General features: G+C 31.2%; 2 protein-coding genes across 3 annotated transcripts; one reads left to right on the top strand and one right to left on the bottom strand.

Moving 5' to 3' along the window:
- The first annotated feature begins 388 nt into the window (after window positions 1-388).
- tim (timeless) lies at window positions 389-14,972 on the top strand. Of its 2 annotated transcripts, XM_085186324.1 has the most exons (17): window positions 389-672; window positions 2,707-2,810; window positions 2,905-3,455; window positions 3,700-3,853; window positions 4,492-4,733; window positions 4,897-5,171; window positions 5,275-5,635; window positions 5,963-6,154; window positions 6,781-6,881; window positions 7,348-7,546; window positions 7,914-8,119; window positions 8,353-8,834; window positions 8,947-9,147; window positions 9,784-9,964; window positions 10,450-10,554; window positions 11,065-11,247; window positions 12,732-14,972. In XM_085186324.1, exons 2-17 carry the CDS (start codon window positions 2,714-2,716, stop codon window positions 12,877-12,879), a joined length of 3,678 nt encoding a protein of 1,225 aa, XP_085042450.1. In that variant the 5' UTR covers window positions 389-672; window positions 2,707-2,713; the 3' UTR covers window positions 12,880-14,972. The 2 variants fall into 2 exon arrangements, 1 of the variants encoding a protein (XP_085042450.1); XR_014878041.1 differs by lacking the exon at window positions 9,784-9,964.
- Window positions 12,716-16,622, bottom strand: LOC146541466 (uncharacterized). The gene is made up of 2 exons (XM_085186476.1): window positions 16,213-16,622; window positions 12,716-15,961 (listed from the first exon to the last, which is right to left on the bottom strand). Exons 1-2 carry the CDS (start codon window positions 16,222-16,224, stop codon window positions 15,293-15,295), a joined length of 681 nt encoding a protein of 226 aa, XP_085042602.1. The 5' UTR covers window positions 16,225-16,622; the 3' UTR covers window positions 12,716-15,292.
- Between the last annotated feature and the right edge of the window lie 958 nt (window positions 16,623-17,580).

Raw genomic sequence — 17,580 nt, 5'->3', positions numbered from 1 at the left:
TACAAGAAATAAATCACTATTACTGTACCATTTTAATAAAAATATTCTCAATTACTACAGCAAATAATATTATTATATTATTATGGTATTTTCAACACATTTCAAGAAAAGCCGGAGTAGGTTTTAAATATTATATATTCAATCGAATCGAAATCTACATCTATTGCTATTATTGCTTTATCCTAACAAAGGTAATATCATAATACATATGTAGTACCGTAATATTAATTTTGCTAGCTTAATATTAAATATTTTATAAAAACCCTGTAAACGATATTTATTCATAACATTATTCATCATTTAGCTAATATTCATTTGTCAATATTTTTATTGTCAAATTACAAGATGTCAAATTCGATTTAGGATTTCAATTTTCACATCACCACATAGTACAACTTGTACGTCTAAGCTGTATAGTGTTCAATTACAGTACTCAATATGTACAACTCGTCCAAAATATTAGAAGTTTAATTTGAAATTTCTAGTATATTGTTGTCTTTTTTTAAAAGTGTTGTTTACAAGTAATTTGGAAACAACATCTAAAATATTAGTAAAAGTTACCTAATTTATGCAATTTTAAATAGATAATTTTAATTTCTTTTAGAATAAGTTAATTGTTCAGGATTACGCTAATGATATCCATCGTTATAGTGTTAACGGAACGACTAAAAGGTAAATTTTAAAATTGTTTTAATAGAGTTACCATAAATTTATATTAATTGATGTTATACTATAAATAGTTATTACCACTTGTTGATTTATTTAACACATTGGTATTGTATAAATATATGAGCTAATAATTAATTAATATTTATAATATTAATAATTATAATATTGATTAAAATATGCAAAAGCTTGTTAATGAATCAATTCAACACATCATCTTTTTATTGTAAGATATAACTATGATGCTAAATTTATATGTACCATACAAGGATATTGTAACTTAGAAAATAATGCTCAAAAAACTGATAAAGTATAAACAATTTCAAAGCATTACAAATTTTACATTTTTAAAGCATTACAAATTGTTAAAATTTTATTATTATAAGTTTTTTTTATTATTATAATAAAATTTTCTTTATTTCTCGCTAATGGCTATTGCCACTTAGCACACAGGATCTGACTGCAAAAGTGACAGTTGTGGGTTTGATTATTCCTTGAAGGAATATTTTTTTTTTCTCACTGTATGGTATAAAGGATAAAGCATGGCTTGACCTCTGCCACTCATCATGCAATATCTGGAAAATTGGGCAGAGACTAAGGAGAAGATTGATTTATACTATTTATAATCAAATCAGCTTCGCTGTATCCTGCATATAGCAGGGTAGGCAGAGGAAATCTGTTGTTAAGATACTCCATTCTGCATTTTCTGTTGAATTCTGAAGGCATTGCTTGGAGAGTGACAGAACTCAACTAGAGATTCATAGTCACACACTTGTGCCTCGAAAATACTATAAACTAAAAACAATGATGTATATTTATTAAAATCAATATGTCATTCTCCTGGTACATCATATTTTTATTACTAAGGATTACATTTTTTATTCCACAAGCTTTAGGCTACATCTATACCATACACATACATGAGTTTGTATTTAGTAATGGCATAAATAACAAAAATATTAGCATGGAAATAACAACATAAGTTTTTCTGCAATTACAAATGTAGATATAAAATAGAGAAATAACTAATATACTACTAAAATTATGAATAAGACATAATTTTTATATTTTTGTCATAAATGAATATTTAGTATTTACATAATTGAAATCAAAGATGATACAAAAACCTTTAAAAGATATTATAGTTCTATAGAAGAATTATATAAGTACAGTTCCAGTGCCTAATTTTTATAATTATATTTTATTGTACATCAAACTAAATATGAGTCTAAAATCTATTTAGGTATATTTCTTTATTAACTATTTAATTTATTGTTTTTCATAAAATATAAAAGACGCAAGTATCCAATACTTGAATCGTTTTCGTTAATGTTTATAAACTCTTTAACGTCACCACTACGTCGATCTACCTTATTCCTACCTTACAGTCCACCGGCACGTGCACTGTACACGCGACTCGCGTGACCTACTATTGGTTCGTAAGCTGGTCACGTGGTATGCTCTGGGCAATTTTATTCAATTTACTTATTCCACGTACTTCGTCGCACTAGTTTACTATTGTAAATAGTTATATAATATCAAATCAATGTATAATGTTATAAAATTTGTATAGAAATAAAAAAAGAATTTATTCGTATTTACGGATGATAAAGTAAAAATATAGAAAAATAAATATTATGCCGCTAAATATAACAAAGATGTTTTTTTTACATTTTTTTTGAAAATATGTACATGTTAAATTATACACGTACAGACAGATATTAAATACTTAGTTATTTACTATATAGACTTACTGTATTCGGATAATGCAAAGAAAACGTTAATGTTTGAACAACTTCCCTAAAATATATTATGTACATATATACCGTTGGATCGTCGTCATATCGAGGCCGTCGTGGCGCAGGAGCGCAAGGGAGTGACAGTAATGCTACAATTATTGTGGGTTCGATCCCACTTGGGGAATGAATTATTATTTATTAATATTTTAATTTCTTCGCCAAGGCAAACATGACGTCCGGCGTCGAGTATATACCTACCTAGTATACATTTTAGTAAATTTATTGTTTTTTATTGTTACAGATAAAAGATGGAGTGGGTTCTTAAAAGTCCCCAAATACATAATACCTTCAGCAACCTCGGATTTGCACATGCAGATGGATATCACATAAATGAGAATTGTAATGGTATGTATCTACTTATAAAAAAAATAAAAAGTTAAATAAATTTCTAATTGGTAATCACTTTTGTTTTGAACAATATATCTTATTTTATTGACAGCTGCCTTAGAATCAATACTTCAGAGCATATTAATAGAAGATAAATATTTACGTACTTATAGAAGGAGTATTAGTTTCGGCCAAAATATTCAAAAGGATCTTATACCACTCTTAATCCATACTAAAGATGATAAGACGGTTGAATTGGTGATAAAAATACTAGTCAATTTGACTATACCAGTAGAGTGCTTGCTATCCGTAGAAACTATAGGAAAAACGGATATAGGTAGACATACCATATTTGAGATTAACAATTTGCTATCATCAACTAAGATTGCCATTACCGACCATCGCGCAACAAAGGTTATAATCGACTTTTTAAAAAAGAATGCAGAAAAGGATCAAAAACCCAAATTATCTGCCGAACAATGTACTAATATTAGCAACACTCTTCTGTTTTTGCGTAATATCTTACACATTCCTGAAGACATGAACTGTCTCAACGCGACGTACGGTGGCCCGCCGCACACCATACAAAATCAGCTCTTATGGAATCTGTTCAGTCAGAGTATCGACAAAGTTCTAATAAAATTGATGACGATCCCTGATGCGGTAAGTGACTGTAAGTAAGTAAACATAGGCAAGCATGCAGACATGAGCAGTTATGATTTTGGGGTAATTTTTATTTTTTCTTTTAATATTTTATTCGAATGGCAGAAGTCGCCTAGAACTTAATAACAATTACCAAAATTTTCATAAATAAAACATTTATTAGTTATTTAAATGTAAATATGTTTTATGTATTCATTTTAGGTAAGAGTCAAGATGTGTGTTTTGTATTCATTTTTATTTACAGATAAATTGGGGAGTTACGATGGTCCAATTGATTGCCCTTATTTACAAAGACCAACATGTGACCAAGTTACATAAACTCCTCAATTTATGGCTTGAAGCGTCACTTTCAGAAAGTTCTGAGGATAATGAGAGTAACACTTCTCCTCCTAATAGAGGTATTTAATTAAAACTGATATGACAATTTGAAAAATATTTGTATACATTCCATAATTATGAAAACAGTACCAACTGCTTAACATATGTAACTGAGAAAACTAAGAGATTCCTCAGTAATATTACTGGCGAGGCCAGTCGAGGCACAGTTGCACAAAATGTGTAAACTATACGCGACAGATTGTAGTTTCGATTCCCACTCTAGGAAATAAGATATTTAATATTTCTATTTACTTCGCTCTTGAGTCGTGGCAAAATCACGGCATTGAGTTCCCCCACTAAAGACACTATGACTCCAGAGTTCTGCGAAAGATGAAGAACGGAGTGTCTTAACATTACGACGGTTGTGGTTTCGATCCCCACTGAATTATTATATTTAAAATATTATATTTCCGAGCTTTGACAGGCTCTACCAGAGTAGACAAAGATCGGTGTCGAGTTCCACGTGTATGTGGGAAATGGAGTGTGTTAACACTACGTTTCTTCTGCCTTCCCCATGGGAAAATTGCGTGTAGCTCCTTTATTAGTTACTTTACAAAAAAGGACCATACAATATAAGCTTTAACCTAATTACATATAGATTTGTGTTACTTTTTTCCTAGGCGTTATATATAAAACACTATGGCACTTCTTAAAATAGGTAGCGACGATTCTTCCCCCATGCTAACGTCAGACCCAACGTCCGATTCATCGGACACAGGGGGCAGCGGGAAAAGTAACGAGGAACCCAACTCTGTTAACAATGGTTGGGACAGTTCATCCAGGAATAACAGTGAAAATGGCAACCAGACCTTTCAATCGCAGAGTAAAACGGACAAAACCTCAGACTATTCGTGTGAAGCTACAGAGAATAATGCGTTTATTGAAAACAATGACAAAAAGGTATTGTTATTTTTTAGTATTTTTTGTTTAGTAAAATATTTTTTTTAAAATAAAAGGTGAAATTTACATCTCAATCAATAAAAGTATAACTATAGATAGATAGATAAATTCTATTTTAATTGCAAAATTAAAATAATATTTAATTAATAATATGTTTACACAGGTTTGTTCAGACCTTGGAGACCAAGAATCAAAGACTATGAGCCCTAAAAATGACAAAAAAACAGTTTCTGAAAATTCGGACTGTGGCTATGGAACGCAAATAGAAAATCAAGAAGCAATATCGACGTCTAGCAACGAAGATGAACTGCCGGCTAAAAAACCCGTACATCAGAAACCACATAACCCTAAACAAAGAATAAATACAAAAGTGCGTTCTTGTACAAATTTACAGGAAAGAAAACGAAAAAAAATTGTCAAAAGAGGCAAAGCAAACATGTGAGTATATACATATACTTATTGGTATATTTTAAAGTTTATTGAAATTACATTTTATGTCTCTCTTATAACAGTCCCTTAGAAGTAGGTTTCATTTTTTCAGAATCAACGTTCAAGGACTCTCACACAACACCCCTACAGACGACGATATATCCAATGTTTTAAAGGAATTTACAGTTGATTTTCTACTGAAAGGATATAATTCTTTGGTCCAAACTCTTCATACGCAAATTCTTACCAATATTCAATTAGAAATCGACACATCGCACTTTTTTTGGCTAGTGACATACTTTTTAAAGTTCGCCACTCAGATTGAATTAGATCTGGAACACGTTTGTTCTGTCTTATCTTTTGATATAGTTTCATATCTAACGGCTGAAGGGGTCAATTTATGTGAACAGTTCGAACTTGCTATCAAATTAGATGGGAACGATTTGAAACCTGCAATAAGGAGATTGCACTTGGTGAGTATAATATGATACTTTACAATAAAAATATTTAAAAAGTTTTTATTTATTATGTTTATTAATTGAAAATCAAAGGTCCAGAAAACAGGATGTTAAATCGGATGATTTTATGTTCAAATGCTATAGAGACTGCAGCTTTAAATATTATTTAGATATCTGGACTGTTTAAATAAAATTATACCTTGAAACTCGCTTAACTTATAAAACTAAATGATATAAATTATCTCAGCAATAGTGTATGAAAAATACAATTTAAATTGTTAAATTAAATTATAATAATTAAAATATTGTTTTTGATTTATTAATATTTTTTATGATTTTAAGGTCGTAACAGCCATTCGAGAGTTCGTTCAAGCCATCGAAGTGTATAAAAAGTCCGCCCACATTTGTAACAACGATAAGGAGGCACTCCTCAAATTACAAACAAAGATGTGCGAAACTGACGAGTTGCGGTCACTTTTAATTCTACTCCTGAGACATTATAACCCTAAGTATCACACTAAGCAATATTTACAAGTAAGATTATTTTATTATTGTACTCGTGTGTTTCGGAGTGCGTGTTGAGTGGAGGTGGAGTTGAACGCGTCGTGTTAACTTGTTACTAGAATGAAATATTAAATATTTCGTTCCACTGAGTGGGAATCAAACCCACGATCGTCGCGCTTACAGTCGCTTGTTGATGGTAACACATAAATGTTTCTTTGTTGTGAACGCGCTGGTTGTAAGTTCGATCCCCATTGAACGAAGTAATCTCCGAATTATTATAATTTAGGTAAAATAATTTAATATAATATGAGGAATTTAATTTAGGTAATATAGGTATAATTTAGGTAATATAAAGCGAAAAGAAAATGGAGGAAGTGTTTTGACAATAGGATTTTTCCACTCGGCCTTCTAAAGCGGGACGCAGCGTGAGACTAAATAATTTATATATAGATAATATACATAGAGAAAGGATAGCAAACAGCGCACGCAATTACGATCACGTGTAAAGTTTCGCCCGTTTTGGGTTCATCACGTGCAGTAGGGAGCGTTAATTAACTTCGCGGGTTTGCCAATTAATTTTATTAACAATAAAGTAGTTTTTACCTTAATATGTTGTATTAATTTTATTTGATATTTCTTATTTGTTACAATTTTAGGATCTTATTGTGACGAATCACATTCTTTTGATGTTTTTGGATAGCATTATGCAGTTACCTGACTACAAAGGCAATGGTACCATGGTGGAACACATCCGACAGTGAGTTAAATTTATAATCTAGTGCGTGTTATAAGTATGTCTTTAGTTAGTGATGTTGTTAATTTTACTGTGTTTCATTTAAAATAAAATAAAATCTGCATTTTTCAAGCGTTTACATTTGAATATATAATGCCTTTTTGCAATTGTATATGTACTATACAAATGTTGTGCAACATTATAGGTCAATAATTCTTTATTACATCGTTAGCTTAGTTTGATATTTTATTAAAAATTCCAATATTAGTGACTTTGAGTTCGTTATGGCAGTGCGGCACAGCGTCTGATTGTCAGCGCTATAATTATGGGCTTGATACCCACTCAGGGGGGCTAATTATTTCCATTTCTCTACTCTGGTAGAAAAAGTGTAGAGTTTCAAAACTCAACTCGTAAAGTTCCGAAAATTACATCAAGGGTACAGCGGGAAGTTAAGAATGATTTCTATACTTAAGACAATTTTTCTCATTAGATTCGCTTCACCCGAAATAATGTACCAGTATGGGCTTCTATTAGAAGACTATGAAGGAAACGGGGAGTTCGTCAACGACTGCATCTTCACGTTAATGCATCACGTAGGCGGCGAGCTCGGCTCCCTTATATCCCTCTTTCAACCAAAGATATTAAAAATATTCACTTCTATATGGAAATCAGAGTTTGAAATATGTGATGTAAGTATATTATAACGCTCATTTGTTGTATTAGCTGGTGACTGATTGATAGCAACAAATTCGCGGGTCGTATTTTTTGCTTTCAAATTGATAAAAAATAATAATTTGCACATGACGGTGTTTTGACGTATTATAAAATGTAGCACATCTGTATGTAACTAGTATACATTATATTGTTATGTTAAACGAAACTTAATCAAGTTTCGATTAGCTCAGAAATATATAAACAAACAATTTGACGGATTGTAACAATATTTTAAGATACATCTTTTGATTTACAGCCTACAACTTAACCGCCACTATCTAAAATGAATATGTATTCTTATTTCTGCCATAATATTGGTTTTAATAATTAATAAATTTGCAGGACTGGTCTGACTTGATAGAGTATGTAATAAACACGTTCATAAAGAAACCATACAAGTTACAAAGCTCAGCGCAACTGCCCTTAGACGTGGAAATGTTCGACGACGATAAAATGCTCAAAGAGATACTCGATACTGCCGATGGAACGGAGCAGTCCATCGTCGAGAAAAAGAAGCCAAATTCCGTCAGTGGAAAAAATGTTCATAGGTAATGACTCATGTTGCAACATGTTACCCATATTTACATAATTTGTATCGCATAATCAACGTTTTTGCCATTTTCACGTTCCTACATAAGTGTATCAAATATTTCAATTCTCTGAGTGGGAATCGAACCCAAAATAGTTATGTTTATAGTCAAACGTCTTCCCGCTGCGCCACGACAGTTATAAAATTCTCTAATTTTAAATCTTCTCACACTAACTTTTCTTTTTATAAAAGGTGGACGGAAGATGAACTGTCATTGCTAAGTTGGAACTACATGCAATGCAATAGTTCAGCAGACGTCATTGGAGACATAGTGAAGCTATTCAAAGAAGACGACATAATCAAGAGTCGCCAGGCCGTCGTAAGGGAGCTTTATAATCAATTCATCATAAACAAAGAGGAATATGATCGTCTATCGAAAGTGGAAAGTGAAAAGAACTCTGAAGCCGTACAAGAAAGTAAAGAGGCGAGAGAGGATGAAATCGGGAAGCTGTGTGAACAACTCGGGCAAGATGGAAAAGTTAAGTTTCTAGATTGGGTCCAAACGGTTCTGTTAGAGACTTGTTTTGCAAAAATATATTTGCAAAAAACCGCTTCGAACACATTCAGACATACGACAATGACAATGTTCGATAAACATAAAATGATGTTCGAAACATTTTTGAAGAAACCCACCGATATGCCGGTCATGTCGCCGGTGTCGTATCATTCATTGCGTAAGTTCATTTTTATTGTCAAGAATGTATTAAATTTTAGTCAATATGGTATTTACTAACACAATTTTTATTTATTGCTAGTTTAGAAACTGAAAATATTTATGATTTTTAGTTTTAAACCAATCGGTGCCGTTGGTGCCATGGAATTGTCAACAAGCATCTATTTGTAAGGATTTGAAATTCCTACAACTTTTACACAAACTCGGGTTTCATATGCCAGTGGATACGGGCAAAGTCTTTATAAGAATACCACACTTTTGGACGCCAGACTTTTTATACGAAGTGGCTGGAAAAATATCTCCTATTGATGTTTGTAAGTACTATATGTTAATATGTTACAATAATTATTCCTTATCTTTATAAATATTAGGTATATTATAATAAAATTAATTTGAAAACATTTCATATATATATATAATTATGTTAGTTATTCAAATAACTAGTAACTATATAATAATTTATTCGTCTATAATACTTTGTAAAAATTACATTAGAAATTTTATTTTAGAAATTATATTTGAAATTTGTGTATTTTCCATTAAAAAATACCGGATGATTCTTACCGCACCGGACCTTCTATACTTAGTTTTTATTACATGTTATTTAACTTTAACTTAATTATTCGATGATGACATAGGCTGGAGATAAATGATGAAGTAGCCTGTCTTATTATATTACGGTTTTTTAAACTTAACGTAATATGCCGCTGCATTGAGTTCTGTCATTTTACACGCGTTGTCTTGAAAATTGGACGGCCGGCGCGTGGGGAACGAAGCGTATTTACTCTAGTTTCTAGGCAGACGAGGGTTAAGACACATCTTCCCTTTTCCCTATCCTGCTATAAACGGGATACAGCGTGAAGCTACAAATAAATATATATATATATATATATATACAGATAACAAATGTTTAAGTATTGTGTACATTAATATAACAAAATGAATTTCAGCTAAGCTTAAATTCTCCCTAAGCGACATATCCCAGTCAAGTGTAGATATTTCGGCTCAGAACACATTCCTGCTACCAGAACTGTCTAAGGACTCCACACTGACGCCTACACCTGACAACTTCTATCAAATACATAATAAAAAACAAAAACACCTCGCCACCATTGTTAACTTTACGCCTATGTAAGTTGGAAACAGAGTTGAGCAATTTTTTTATTGCAATTGGCAATTAAATATTATCAATTACTCATATGTCTGTGCGGAAATCACAATTAACAGTTGTTTATGTGTGTATCTGTATGTCTGTCTTGGAATCGTAGCTTCCAAACGGACGAACAGGTTTTTATTTAGTTTGTTAGAGTGGTGACTTAATCGACAGTTTTCTTAGATATATTTCAAGAAAATATGTTCATCCGTTTGAAGATTATATTATCAGCTCATTACTAGATGCTTGTTACTTTTTAGAGATTTTGTGTCGGGAATGTTTAATTATCTTCCTATATAATGCAAGTGTTTCTATTTTATATGTTCACTATATTATATGAGAACCGAATAATAAACAACTGTAGATCTTCTATGAACATTTTTGTGTTGTCAACATATGTTACTTAATAATTTATAAAAAAATATTAGTGTGAATTGATTTAATGTATAATAATTATTATTAGGCCTGGCTCGTCGTTTTCGACAATTGACGACGATGTCAACAAGCCTAGCTGGTTAGAAGTAGTTCAAAAATCACAAGAATACAAAATCACGCTGGATCTAGGAAAGTACGTATTTGATTTCCATAAATGTAATATAATAAGGAAAACAGGTTCAAATGTTGCCGCATATGGCTCATATACAAATTAAACTGTGATAACGGTTTTTGAAAAATCTTATTGAATTTATAGTCATTTTAATTTAATTCATTAAAATGACTATAAATTTTATATATTAATTAATTAATTTAATTTGAGATCAGTCGTGGCGCAGGGGCACAGTGTAACTGTTAAATCGACTGGTTGTGGGTTCGATCCTCACACGAGGAGATGAAATATTTATTTAAATTTATATATCCATTAATTCGCTCTGGTGTCAAGGCAAAGCGCAGCGTTAAAATCCGCCACTCAACACGCAATGCTTACAGAATTCGCCGGAAAGTTGGGATCGGAGTATCTAAACAGGTTCCCTCAGCCTACCCTGATGTGTGCGGGATACAACGTGAAGCTGAAATAAACGAAAAATCTCTTTTTCTTATTTACTTAAAATGTTAATGTTATTTCCAATAAATAATACAGATCCATAATTGCTGAAGACGAAAATTCTTCGGTGTTAAGTAATGAGAAGCCGATACTGCCAATTTTACCGCAAGTGTCGATCCCCTCTGCCCCCTCGCTCCTACTGCCGACCATTATGAGCGTGAAACAGGAACCTACGACCTTCACTATAAATCAGGCTGAATCTGAATATTATAACAACAGGTTTGTCTTCATTTTAATTTTTTTAGCTTCTAGTATAATGTTTTGGCTAGAAATTGTATAAATATTATAAATTGTCAACTATTTTTAAATATTCTTTAATTGATGAGAATAATGACTAATGTTATTATAACTTTAGTAACGATTTTCGAATCCGATGATATTTTACAGAAAATAGAAATTTATTCACTTTCCGCTCCATAAACTTACATAGTATAGGTACTCGTACAAAAACGCTACCATTTTCAGTGGCTTTACCTAAATAGTTCGCATCATCCTATTATAAATATTATATTAATTATTTATTTAATATACAGGCGGATAATTATTAATAATTATTTATTTAATTTAAGGGAACAGTATATAGGTTAAAATATTTTAAATCCATTCCTAAAGAAAATAATCAAGATACCTCAACAGCTTATACCTACGTATTTAAAAAAAATATTTTTTGTTTTAATCGTATTAGGCTTTTATAGAGTAGTTAAAACTGTGGTTTCATTTAAAGTGGTGATGACAAAAACACTCTGTTTTTACTTTTTATTTCCTCCTTTACATCTATTTTAGGGTATAAATAAAATAAAAGTGTCGATACGTAGTGTTAAATGCATCATACATTCACTAAGCTTAGTAAGTTGAACATCGAGATCGCGATTAATCGCGTTATGTAAAACAGGGGTTTCCAACTTAGAAAAAATCTAAGTCGGTGACCACTTTTATGTCATTCTAAAAACAATGCAACAATGCAAAGCAGAGACCATGATTAGATTAAAAAATTAAAAGTTAATTGATCTAACATAAAAAACATTTTAACGTTTTCTTTACTTTAAGCAACAATACCTTCTAAAGATAGCTAAATATTCAGTTTATAAATCCTTCTAAAGATAGCTAAATATTCAGTTTTTTTCTATAGTGTATAAGTGCATTTTCTCCAAATTAAAAATCATTCGCGGCCCGTATAATTTGATTTCTGGGTACCACTGATCGGAAACCAGGTGGATGGCCCCGACCGGACACGGAACAAGTTGCGCTCTTCCTCTATTTGCGATAATTTTGTTGATCTTTTTTATTTTAATACATTGTGTTCATTCTTTTCTGGATTGTTCTCGCTGTTTTTTGTAGGTTAATAGAAAAAAATATTGTTGCAGTAGCATACTTTTTGGGAATACTATCAATGTAATGAATATTTAATATAGTTTTTTTTATATGTAATAAAGTAGTAATATGTAAAAAAAATATTTTTAACTGGTAATTGATTCCGTACTCTACTTCCTCTCCAACTTCGGTGTCTTTCCAGAGCGGGGGAATGAAAATAATTTAAATTCCACGAGTGGAATCCGCAACCATAGCACTTGTAATCAGACTGCTCACTCACTGCGCCCTGAGACAAACATAAGGTTTACTTTAAAATTTCTTATACTTCCTTCCCACAATATAGTTTATTTGAGACGGAGAATTTTATATTAAATAATGAAATTGTAACCCAGCGTGTGCGAGACGGCGTCCGTGGCGTCAGACCTCACGCGCATGTACGTGTCGGACGAGGACGAGAAGCCCGAGCTCGTGCGGCCGAGGGCAGCCCGCGACGAAAGCGCGGAGAAACGCGCACGAGTCCAGTTCTCGCCGTCCTTCTAGAACATTCTACGTCACTTAAGTATAGAGGAACACCAACAAGTGCAATCTTCGACACCCTTCTAGAACTCTATATGCGACTTAAGTGCAGAAACACAAGCGAGTAAAGTTCTCACCGTCTTTCTAGTACATTCTACACGCTGACGCCACCAATGCCACAATTATACGTTTATTTTCATCTTCTTACCATGTTTTTTTATAAGTATATTTTAATTTATCACATTTATTGTTAATGAATAATCTTATACTTAAACCAAACTTTTTTTCCCTTATGAGTTATATTACAAAAATATCTGTTTTATTGTTTGAAACTGACGCTGTATCCCGCATTCATCGAGGTAAGCAGAGGGAACCTAGTGTTAAGGCAATTCATAGCTCGCTTCACTTAATTTTCAAAACATACTAAGCGTATATTACAAGATGACGGAACTGAATGCAGCGTTGTCATTCCGCGTTGCTTGCAGTTTTTTTCCTTTGTCTTTTTACCAGTACCCTCGTGCTGATAAACTAAAAATAAAACGTTCCACAAAGTGGAAATAACACAACCGTCGCGTTTACAATCACATGGGCTGCTGAGCCGAGCGCACGGCCCCATGTACATCATAATATATAGATATTATATTTTTTTACTTACGGTAAAACCGTTTAAAATTTTGGGTAAATTAATATTGCATGTATTAGCAGATCGCATTAAAATTGGCGGTAATGCCTAAAGTGCTATGGAGTACATAATTTGCTAAAATTAGTATCTGAACTATTTAATAATAGATATATGTATACCTAATTATAATTGTATTGAAATATTTTTATTATATCATACGATTTTTCGTGGTAGAGTCAATAGTTAAACGTATAATAAACACTTTTGTGTTATATTGTTCATAAAAATAATTTTACAAACTTTATATGGATATAAGAATTAACTAAATATTATAATATATAAGTTAGTGATAATATAAATAATGTAATAATATAGTATTTACAACTAAGTAATTTAACATTCAACAAATACTTATATATGTATAAGGAATAGTACGCTTAAAATCTTATTTGATTTCTACAGTTCCATTACGAAAAATTTGAAATTATTTGAATTATTATATTTTGTAGGTGTTTATATTTCTTTAAACAAAAAACTATTGCTCTGTATTAGTAAATATATTAACAAACTACACTTGTGTTATAGGGTTGCCAAAATTTTTGAAAAATAATATAGTAGACTGTACACAATAATAATATAGTACAGCTCTTTAATATTTTTAAAAAATGTTATCATTTTAAGTTACTACAGTTGTATAAGAATTTGAAATATAATATAATTATATTGCATTACTTCTGGCTAGCAACTCTAAAAGTAACCAGGATTATGTATTAGGGATGTAGTGTTTGACACTCAAAGTGCGATAACCACGCTTTTGTGATACATAGGACTATTGTATAAAAATAAATAATATGACTACAAATGTATTTAAATATATATTTGTACTGAGACGTATTATATTTGACACTATCTTTGTAGTTATGTAGGTATCCTAGTTTACATTTTATTGAAACAAATTAATTAAATATTGTTGTAAGCAGTTTGTGTTGTTACATGTTTTATAAATGTTTAAATAAAATATATTTGAACCCTGAAATCATTAGAAGGGATTTTGACTATACATTACAATGTTATACATATAATAGGTGATCTACTTTCAATCTCATATAACTAATTTTGCGTACAAATTTTTATATAAGTAAGTATAATGTATAATAGTTTATAATCTAAACATGAATATTTTGTCTGAGGTCAATATTATAGAATTTAGTAGGTACAAACTTTATAAACTTTATAAGTGTATTTTGTTATATCTTATATAAAATGTAATTATAGTTACTAGTGTCCAATTTTTCTTGATTTTTTATGGAATTAAAATTAGTTTAACAATATAAAGTGGTGATTGTTTTTTTTGTTTGATTATAAAATCTCTAAATAATTACAAAGAGAATAATAGTATATGGATAAGGTATAAAATCTATTTGTCCGAGTTTGTTACGTAATTAGCATAACTCTACAAGTAGATAGAACATAAATAAATATATTTAAGGAATAATATGTCGTTTTATTTATATTAAAAATAATAATTTATGTCAAAATTAACAATATTACGAATAGATACTTACACATCTAATAACAATCTTAACAATTGAAAACATCCACACGAAGACACAAAGTTATTAAATTTTTCCAGTTTTTCCTAGACCGGAGACAAATGAAAATACTGAATTATTTTACAATATCATATTTCTTTCCTTAAATGGATGAAAAGAAACATAGCTGGAGTCATAGTGCAAAGTATTTTGTTACAAATATTGTAATGCAAATCATATTTCAGGTACTAGAACTTATATATTTTATCGATTTGCTAAGCGGTTAGTGAAAGTTATTAAGATGTCCCACATTTCTATTTGAATTTATTTTGTTCCAATAATTCTGAATTGCTTGGTCATAGATTTTTGATTCAAAGGAATTATGCCCATCTTGATCAGCAGGAAAGCCTTGATAATCTTGTGGTGCTTGTCCGTAAAATGCCCCCGACGATCCTTGTGAATTATAATCTCCACTCGGAGCGCCGTAACTATTTTCGCTGTTACCTTGTCCTTCAAACGATTGACTTCCTGAATCATCGTACGAGTCGGCAGATGGAACCTCATGTTGTTCTTCTTGCACTTGATATGAATTACCATCTTGTTGCCGGTCTTGGAATTGGTGCCCGTGTCCTGCATCAAGGGCTTCGTGACCATGACCGTGTACGTGAGATACTGGTACTTTGATAATTTGTGGCACTGGCACTGGGTATGGCTTGTTTACATGAACAGGATATGGCACCTTTTCCACAACTTTCACAGGATATGGTACGGGAACTTTGACTGCAATGGTTTTAGTTATTTTGATCACTTTAACCGGAGTTTCGGGTATTTCAACATGCTCTCCAAGATTTTGAAGTTCTGTCTCATATCCTTCCACGGGTATTGTATGGGAGTGATGGGAATGATGAGAGGCGACGCAGATGGTAGTACAGCATAATAATATAATCGATTTCTGTAAAAAAATATAATGATAAATATTTCACGCTTATGTTAACGAAAGTAAGATTTAAATTATGTCTTTGTTAACATAGTATACCTCATAAAGTTTTTGTAAGTTATTTAGAATGCTTTTTTTAAAATCTGAAGTTACAAAACGGAAATAAGCCTTACATAAGAAATTATGTAATGTACTCATTTCCTAGTAAAAACCGTTAGATATAGTCGACGACGTCTCCGACGCAATCTAAAACAAAAAATACTGACCGGTATCTCCATTGTGCTACGAGTAAGTGTAAGCCCCAAGGTGCAGTTAGAACTATCGTACAACAAGTGTACTGAGCTGCTTTATATAGCACCTCTCAACAGAGAGGTTCTCTCGACTATTACTTTCTTTAGCATTCGCTTGAAATCAGTGTTCATTTTAATGTTAGATCGGTTAGGTAGATCAGTTGTTGAATAGCAGTTAGCTACATATCTAAATAAATATATATATTTTTTTCCTTTTTCACTACGTAACTTTTTAAATGAATGCAGCCTCATGTGTAATAGTTACATACCGCGTATTAAAAAGCTTCGTAATATTGTTATCTTTTTATCTGAATGTCATTAAAGGATAGAATGCCAACAATATATTCGAACTAAGAAGAAATTTAGTAGACTTAAATAAATACATCCCTTATTATTAGACAATACACTAGGTGTTAGGTAAGTATTTAATCTAAGAGACAACTTTCACTCAGGAAGTTGAACTTTAAACATTCTGATCCCCATAAAATTATTCTTACCTATTAACAAAAGTTTGTATTCACGGATTGTGTTACTCTTTTTCGTTCTCTCGTTTTTAGATTCAGCTTTATATTTTGTTTGTTTGTATTCAATTAAGCGCTATTTAACGAATTTATCAATGGCTAAGCTTAACGAATCAACTACAGTAGAAATTCGATTAACCGGATTAATTGTTGTCGTTAGTTATCCGGATAATCGAATGTATAAAGAAAAGTTGGTTTTGTGCGTATGTGTAGCTAAAAATTGTAATATATGTTTTAAACGCAACAAGTAAGGGAGAAGTGGCATGAAAGAGCCAGTTTACTAAATGAAGCTAAAAAATATACTTTTAATTAAAGAAATTAAGATTTTTTTTCCTCAAATTATTATTTATTTATTAAACTAGGTAATTTTAAAAAAATGTGTCATTTGGCTCTTTCATAACATTTCGGTATTGAAAGAGCCATTACAAGTTATGAAAGAGCCAGTCCTATATTATGAGGTATAACAGTGAAAATTATGCTAAAATTATGCTCTTATTAAAAAGCAATGTTTTTTTTAAATTATATCAGTCATTTTAAGTAGATAATTCTAACAATTTTTTTAATCTTATATTATTCAGACCAATCACATTATATTATTTTATTTATATTCTATTTTTCTTAACATTATACAACATAAAATCTTTGCAGTGCTTAATTTCTCAAAAAATGTTTTTACATTACGTTTTATAAAACTTATTGCACGGAACAGTGAAGTATTTTCAGGTTTTCTCAGAGTTAAATCTTTATGCTTCTTCATGAATCCTTTGAGCCAATCATCACCCGCATTTTCATTTTCTTTCCACTTATCTAGGCAGAAACCATT

The sequence above is a fragment of the Heliconius melpomene genome, chromosome 1 (genome assembly GCF_056956725.1).
Source record: "Heliconius melpomene rosina isolate 202511_hmr_F chromosome 1, ASM5695672v1, whole genome shotgun sequence".
Classification (NCBI taxonomy): domain Eukaryota; kingdom Metazoa; phylum Arthropoda; class Insecta; order Lepidoptera; family Nymphalidae; genus Heliconius; species Heliconius melpomene.
This window is presented reverse-complemented; position numbering and strand designations above follow the sequence as displayed.

Coding starts and splice junctions, on each gene's coding strand:
- tim (XM_085186324.1), top strand. CDS start 2,714: ATGGAGTGGGTTCTTAAAAGTCCCCAAATACATAATACCTTCAGCAAC. Junction 3,456..3,699: donor TGATGACGATCCCTGATGCG/GTAAGTGACTGT, acceptor TTTTATTTACAG/ATAAATTGGGGAGTTACGAT. Junction 6,155..6,780: donor ACACTAAGCAATATTTACAA/GTAAGATTATTT, acceptor TTACAATTTTAG/GATCTTATTGTGACGAATCA.